This window comes from Cariama cristata, unplaced genomic scaffold, assembly GCF_000690535.1.
Source record: "Cariama cristata isolate BGI_N322 unplaced genomic scaffold, ASM69053v1 scaffold295, whole genome shotgun sequence".
NCBI lineage: Eukaryota > Metazoa > Chordata > Aves > Cariamiformes > Cariamidae > Cariama > Cariama cristata.
In genome coordinates, this window is record NW_009617863.1 from 32914 (window position 1) to 40728 (window position 7815).

The window sequence follows — 7815 nt, forward strand, 5'->3', positions numbered from 1 at the left end:
GGGGGGGCTTCCCTGGGGCTCTGCCTGCCTACGCAGTTCGGTCCAGCCTCCCGAGACACCTCGGAGAGTTTCAGAGCATCGGAGCTCTGCTTTTGTCCTGTTGACTTCACAAATACCCATAGGAAAGCCATCTGCTCTGTTCAGGAAGGATTACGGCGAGGTCCTTTCTGAATCAGGATAAACAAAGCAAGTTTTGCTCTGCTCTCCGAAGACCTGCTGGGAAAATCTTTCTGAAGTATCAGAGGGCTAACACAGGTCTGCCAGGACTTGTGCGCTGAGCGTGACACCCTGTTCTTGTGCTCTCCCTCTGCCTGGGGCCGTACAGCTTCCTTCGGCTGTGCCGTGCTCTCCCTCCTGCTCCGTGACACCACGTGCCAAGCGTGGCGCTTGGCCTGGTGTGTGAGCGATGGCCCAGCCCCACCTGGCACAGGAGCCCAGAGGTCACGGAGGGAGACCAAGATGCTCTTCCAGCATAGAGAAGAGAGTGGACACCACTGTTTTAAGAGCTTCCTTTGAGAACCTGTGTCCCTCGGTCACACTGCAGGTCCTTCCTGAGAAGGACGCCCCTCTGAGCTCTGCCTCGGGTGTTGGGAACGCTGGCACCTGAGATGGTTGTCACCGCTGCTTGCTAAAACAACAGCCAAGCAAAAAGCACCAGCTCCTGGTGCATGAGTGCTTATCTCAGCTAGAAGGAGAGAAGAGGGACAGAGCTCCCAAAGTGTTTCCTCTGCCCTAAGCCCCTGCTGCCGTTGCCCTCCCCAGCACCTCTCGCAGGAGGGGCTCATTTCAGCCTTCACAGCCAGCACGGGAGGCAGCTGGATGTGGATTCTGCAGGGTGGGTTTTGGGGGAGGAGGGATGCGTTGCACTGGGATTTGCTTGTCTCGCTCATTTGTTCTGCATCCTCCCTGATGTTATGTTTTCGCTTTTATGCTTGTTTTAATCTGCTTTTCCCCTCGCACATCCCCAGGAGCGACTCTTGTGGCTAATAGACCTGATGGAGGTAGGGGCTGTCAGCGAGACGGGGAGTTCGAGTACTGCGGTTGCCATAGTAGACGGGTTGAGAGTGCGTGCGAATGTGCGTGGGGCGGGAGGTGGGGTACAGGCCGTCCAGGGACCAGCATGCGACTCGGCCACGTGAACAGCCCCCTCCTTTCCCCCATCCCTGCCTTTTCTTCCTGTGGCTCTGCTGAGCCATTCCAGAGTCCCTTTTCCCAGCTCGGCAGCACGGCCGCCGGACCGGCCTTGGTGCTGCAGTGCGGACAAGACTCAGCCTTGAACCAAACCCAGCTGGTACCAGGGTCCTGCTTGCCCTAAAGCCCTCCATGCCACTGACGGCTCAGGGCTGGGGTTTTAGAAGGACCAGAAGCATTAAATCCGGATGGACCCCAGACTGCCCTTCCTGCCTTGTTGCCTGCTTTGTCCGCTGCTGTGCTGTCTTGCTGTTTGGGCACCCTGGCTAAATACCAGTAGGCTGGTCGCATCCCGGCACGCATCCTCAGGGATGGGCCAGAGTTTTCCTTACGGGCCTTGGGTCTGCAAAAGTCTGTGCTGCGGTGCAGGAGGGGTCGGTGTACTCGCATTGTGCTTGTTCAGCCTTGGAGAAATCCTCACAGAGTTTAGAGAGGCTAGGCATGGATGTGGGGAGAGCCTCAGAAAGGCCTCTGTCATTAGCAGAGCTCTTGGTTGGGAGAAGGCTGAGAAAAGCTGCAGGCTGGTGCCCTGCGGCACAGCTCCGTGCTGCGGAGTGCATTCTCTCCTCCTTGTCTGGGAGGAAATCACGGGGGTCAGGGGGTTGAGCACCCACAGCAAGTGGTGGAGCTGAGAGCTGCTAGTACTGCTTTGGGAGAGAGGACCTCTGGTAGCTGTGAACTTGGTCCAAAAGCCGCATCCCTCTGGGAATGGCGCTCAGCTAGAAGAGGATAGCTGTGGTACTCCCAGACTGCATTTATTGCAGGCATCCTCAACCATGGGACACGGATTTCTTTGGCTTCATGACCAAAGGCCGTGACACTAGACCAAGCCCCCTGTCCCATCAGCTCTCCGTGGGTCAGTAGGTGAACTTACGCCAAAAATAACCAGTATAAGGCTGATCGGGACCTGCCACGTGAAAAGCAATTCCATTGTGAGATGCTTGAAGGATAGTTGGAAATGACAGAGCCGTGTTTGATGGTGCCACCCACAGATGCTGTGTGTCTGCCTATCTAAGTGTCACCATCACCTCCTGTAAATCTTGGATCTCAAGATGAGTCCTGCAAAGCAGAGGTTAATTGTAGACCGCAATAATCAGCTGCAACTTGTCTGATAAGAGCAGTATGAATTTCTAATTGCTTACAAGCAAGGCAGTCTAGCATTTCCTTTGTCCCTGCCTCCTGCCCCAGCCCTCACTGTTAGGATTAAGGAATTGAAATCCCTGTTGATTTTGGTTTTCTTCTCCACTGCCTCCTAGCAAAGACACTGCCATCCAAAGGTGCCTTCTCCTCCCAGGGCCTGATTCCACAGGCGCTGACTTGCTCCCAGCTCCCTGAAGCTGCAGGATTGGGCCCAGCGCAGTAACCCAGTTGAGTCACTTGCCCCTATCTGTCTTTGGTCTCCGTTTCACAAGAAGTAAGGAGAGGATGGCACTGAGCTCTTCCTCTCTCGGGAAAGCGAATCTCAAGCACGAGAGCCCACAGCCTCTTTGGCAGCTTGCAGGTGATCTCTGTGTCCCCGAAATCAGAGGGGTCTGTGCTCAGGCTGGGGCAGGGCCAGGGCTCCCCCAGCCCCTGCGGATGGGTTCTGGGGTGGGAGAGGGAAGGGGGGAGCAGGGGAAAGCTGGGCTTATTCTCAGACTGGTGCAGTTGTTCAAAATTTAAACCCTGCAGGAGTCAGGCTGAGTAGCTCTGCAAAGCTCTCATTAGCAGTAACTGGAAAATAAGGGACTCATTGGGAGCTGGGAGGTTAATTAAAGGTTGGGTTGTATTCCCCAGGGAGGTGGCAGTTTCTCCAGCACTTAATCTGCGAATGGAAACTGGCTGCCTGTCTGAAAAATGCTCTCCAGCTCCTTCGCTCCTGCCGTGGGCTCCATGCAAGATAGGAAGGAGGAAAGTTTTCCAGCTGCCCCCTGCGGAGGGGCTGGAAGGGCCTCTCCTGGCCTCCAATCTCTGTGAGTCACTAGAAAATAGATGAGGTAAAGGAGCAGAGAGTCGGTAGGAGGGAGCAGCCTCCTCAATAAATACTCATTTTTCAGAGCAGTGGCACGTGGCTTTGATGGGTCTTTCAAGGGAAATCCAGGAAAGCACAGGCTTAAAATAGCCAATTCCTGAAAGCAGATGTGCTCAGCTTAAAAGCCATTACATCTTATAGCGCAGAGCAATTTCTGTTTAATTGCTTTTGCCCCCAAAGTACTAAGCTTGGGGAAAGACAAATCTCCTACTTGCGCACTTCAGCCGAAAAAGGTGCCCTGCAGAAGACGAGCGGTATCTGTGTCCCTGGCTGTGCAGGGAGAGCAGGGCCGGGGCGGCAGGATTGGGGCCGTCTGGCAGGGAGGGCACGGGGTGCAGCTGGCTGTACCCACCCTCCGTTTGCCAGGGGAATTCAAGTCTTGGCACAGACTGGTCCTGGCTGTGAGGCCGGGCCTGGGACACGGCAGGTGATGCGCTCTGGGATGGGCTGGATGTCATGGTGATGGGCACAGAGTTGAGTGGCAGGACTGGGGTAGATGGCAGTAGCAGATTTTAGGGGGGCATCAGGCAGACTCTTTTTAAAGTAGCGATGTAAGTATGACGATTTGATGGCAGGTTGCTCCCGGTCATATTGCGGGGTTCTGGTCCTCACGCATTTGCCAACAGCTCAGTGAACTCTTGGAGGCAGGTTGAGGCTGGCAGAGGCAGGGCTGGAGAGGGAAGAGCTGGGAACACAGCTGAGATCCTCTTGGAAGCGGCCAGGCTGGTGCTGAAATGCCACCATCTCCGCCTTGGCTCCTTTCCTTGTGCACGCAGCCATTTGGCTGGATTAAAGGCTCTGGGCAGCATCTGGAGGTGGGCTGGTGCAGAGGGAGGGGGATGCCTGGGCAGCTTTCTCCAGGACAACTTTCTCGTTAGAGGAAACGACGGCAAAAGGAGGGAGCTCTGGGGCGAGTGCACTGGTGCGGTTTCCCCAGCACTGCATTTTGTCCGGCTGAGCATCTCTGCTCCTCGGCGTCACACAGGGACGTGATGGCACTCGAGCTTTTAAACTCATTTGACACTTCAATCAAATCTGAAGACCTATTGCAAATGTGTTCACGGCCCAGAGAAGTTCATGATCATTTTAATCAGTATGAAGGCAGGTGGCTTTTGAAATAGCCCTACCTGCTTCTTCCTCCAGCCTCAGATGTACGGTATCGCCCCGTCCCTCGTGCCAGCACTTGGATTTGCAGTCCTGTGGCATGCCAGGTCTGGCTGAAGCCTGACCTTTCCCTTATTGCTGCCATGCGTTTCAGCCAAATCTGTCTTCTGCCGTGGCCTGCTGAGTGGTCAGTAACCCAAGAAGGGGTAGGGCATGTTTCTCTTTCAAAAGCCACCTGCCTTTACTTTGGATTAATTGATGATAAAATCAACCTTCATCAGAGGAAGGAGTGGTTTCCCAAGCTGATGCTTTACCTGTCACTCTCCGAACAAGCCATTTCTTTTAGTTCTTACTCTCTAGGGTTCCTTCTGAAGCCACAGAGATAAAAGCGCTTTCCATCAATGTTTTTGCTGCTTCTCTAATGCTCTTAATTGTCTTCCATGTCTATTTTGGGATGCTAACATCTTACAGGCACAGCAGAAGCCTCCAGCAGATGGGGGAAATGCAGATGCACCAGCGTTTCAACTAATCGGTTGTTTACCCTGCAATAAATAACACGCAGTTAAACACAAACTGTACCCTGCCCATTCCAGCACAAACGAACAAACATCCCTGTGAACGTGACAGAAATGAAGTACAGCCTTTCTGAGCAGCAGCAGCACCTCTCCGGATCAGGAGTTACTGTGGGAGGAGGGTGCTGAGTCTGGGTTTGCTCTTGCAGGGGATGCAGGCGGAGCTGGGGATGTGGACCACTGGCCGAGCATCCCCCCGAGTAGTCCCTGGTGCCTGCCTGGGGCAAAGCCAGCGGCAGAGCCATGGCTCTGGGCTGGACTCAGGACCAGCTGGGTTCAGCCCCATCCAGGCATGGCTCGGCAGGGCAGGGCTGTGTACCCAACCTCCGCTGCATGTCCCCAGTTCTGCCTTCCCTGCTGTTACTTAGCCTGGGTGCCTGTTTGCTCTGCTTGACTGTATGCGCGTCCTCTCCTTGGGTCCATCCTGCTTGACAGCTGCCCCTGCACAGACAGACTGACGGATTCCCGTAGCCCTTCTAGATTTCTGGAGCTGTGATATGTTCAGGGCTATGTCGTGACATTTTCTAATGACATTTTGACTCGTAAAGGGAAAGCAGTGCCAGCAGCTTCTGTTTGCATCTGAGACCGACTGCTCTGATTTACAAGGGAGGGAAGTTTTAAACTTCTCTATTGCCCTTCTCCTGGGAAAGATCCAGGTATTGAACCTGCAGCCCTCAGAGCTGGTTCCTCCCCTCCTTCCAAATTAAACAGGAGGAGCTGAGATTTGAGTTAAGAGGAACACACTCCTCCGCTGCAGAGGAGATTGCCCCGGTAGGTCAGGGTCACAGTATGCTTTGAGCATGCTTCTTAGCTTGGGAGAGTCTGTCTCCCAACAAAGTTGCTTTGCTCTTATGATGTGTGAGTCTCCGGGGAACCTCCAAGGAAACAAAAACCTTTGGGTGAAAGATTGGCCTTGCCTGGGGGGTTTGGGTGATAACCTGCATCACTCTGCATGTTCCCTATCATGCTGGCGCTGTGGTGGTTGCTCCTTGCTGCTGTGACCTGGTTTTCTCTTCCTTCTTTGTCCTGTCAGAACACGTCAGAATTGGAGGGAGGTGGAGACGGCCACCAAAGTAGCATCAACACCTTGCCGGACATCTCCCTGGTAAGACACCGCGCTGTACCGCTGCGCCTCGGATGGGAGCTGGAGGCAAACTGATGATACTGAGTTTTGCCTCAGCCTCTGTAGCTCTTTGCTACCCCAACGCCCTACGGATGTCCCTGCAGTCGCTGAAGCAAATTAATCGGACCGATTAGGAAGAAGGATTCTGGCTGTCTGAATAAGAGTAGCATCTATGTAAACCAAAGCAAAAGTTGGGTAGTTTGTCCTCTAGTCGTCCTCATTTGTGAGTCATATTCTTATTGCCAATAAGGTCAGACAGGTGTTTCTGTGAAAATCAGCTTGTTTTGCCGTGGTCGCCATGAGAAGGCAGATGCGGGTGACTCTGAGCCTGGGAGAGTTCTCGCAGCTGGGCATGATGTCCTAAAAACTTCTGTTCTTGATTTGGCAGGATGATCTCTCCTCCTTCCCAGATGAACCACCCAACTTCAAGCCTCCACCTCCTCCTTCAGCCCCTCAGATGCTCGACCCCTCTGCTGCCCAGCACAGGAACCCAGGGAAAGACAAGCCCAAACGCCCTTCCTCCGAGTCCTCTCAGTCAGGCCTTTTCTTCGTGGCCCCCCGAAACCCCACGCCCCCTCCTAGCCACCCCGAGAAGGACACAGTCAGCATGACCTCCACCCCTACCACATCCACCGAGGAGTCTGCCCCAAGCCCTATCTATGCTACCATTTCCCCGGCCCTGCACAGCTCCAGGAGGCAAATGGATGCCCAGCTCTCCTTGGTCAGCCAGCACCCCATCGGTCCCTTCCCCAGGGTCCAATCCCCAACGAGGCTGAAGAGCCCATCCCCGGATGGCCCCGCAGCTGGTGGGCTTCAGAGCCCCCCTTCCCCATCCCCTCCTCCTCCTCCACCCCACCCGGCACCCCCTCCACCAGACAAGGGCAGCCCACAAGCCATGGCCAACCAGCATTTCATCATGGTAGAGGTGCACCAACCCAACAGCGAGCCCGACGTCAATGAAGTGAGGCCCTTGCCCCAGGCCAGAGGTGGGTGTCGTGTTATCAGCCGTGGGATGAAAAACCCCCTCTCTGGGGGGTTCCTCAAGAGAGAAACAGGAGAAGAGACAGATCTCGAGGGCAGGAACTGGAGGAGAGGGTTGGAAGAGTAAGACTTGCAGAATTTCCCCCTTCCCAGGGGGGATGTGGGCTGGCAGCACCTGCCAGCGAGGAGTCGCAGGGGATAACATTGCCATTTTGGGTCAATCTCCAGGTCGATAGAGTGGGGTAAAAGCCACAGAGCCCGAATCGGTGCAGCAATGTGCTGCTGTTTGGTAACTGTGGGTTGGTTTGCTTTTTTTTAATTCAGAAAACAGCATCATGGCAAAAAAAAAGTGAAAATCCAGGAAACACAAAAAGCCCTCCACAGTGTTATCAGCAGCAGTGGTGTTAATGTCTGAGACAAAACCCTCAGCCCTGGGTTTTGGCAACGCTGGAAAACCTGGGAGGGCCGGGGCCGGGGCAGCCAGCTCCCCATCAGCATTCAGGACACTCTTCAAAACCTCCCTGGGTTTCCAGTGCAATTCCAGCTGACCTTTGCTTAAAGACCAAGCTCTGTTAGGCAGTCGATTGCAACTTCTCTCTTGTGTGGGCTTTGCTGCGTTAGTTAATAAAATCTGCTTCCAGTGGAGTTTTAAAAGAAAAAAAAAAAAAGAAGAAGCAACTCTGGGATTTTCCCATTGACTCCAGATTTTGGAAGAAAAAAAGTCTTAAGTGTGCTCACACTGAGCTTGGGAATTAGATTTATCCGGAGCATATCGCCGGAAAAAAACAGAGGAGTGTGATGGGCTCCACCGGCCCCTTGGCAAATGGCTTTGG

The 7815-nt window shown here is 54.1% G+C and overlaps 1 protein-coding gene across 1 annotated transcript in view; it reads left to right on the plus strand.

The window, feature by feature from the left end:
• The window catches only part of DFNB31 (deafness, autosomal recessive 31), a gene marked incomplete at both ends in the record, with an annotated part of 33779 nt that extends 26792 nt beyond the window's left edge, over positions 1-6987 (plus strand). Inside the window, 3 exons of the mRNA XM_009700645.1 lie at positions 969-1001; positions 5912-5983; positions 6390-6987. Of these exons, the coding sequence (XP_009698947.1) occupies positions 969-1001; positions 5912-5983; positions 6390-6987 (703 nt within the window). The remainder of the gene's footprint in view (positions 1-968; positions 1002-5911; positions 5984-6389) is intronic.
• Positions 6988-7815: the final 828 nt, after the last annotated feature.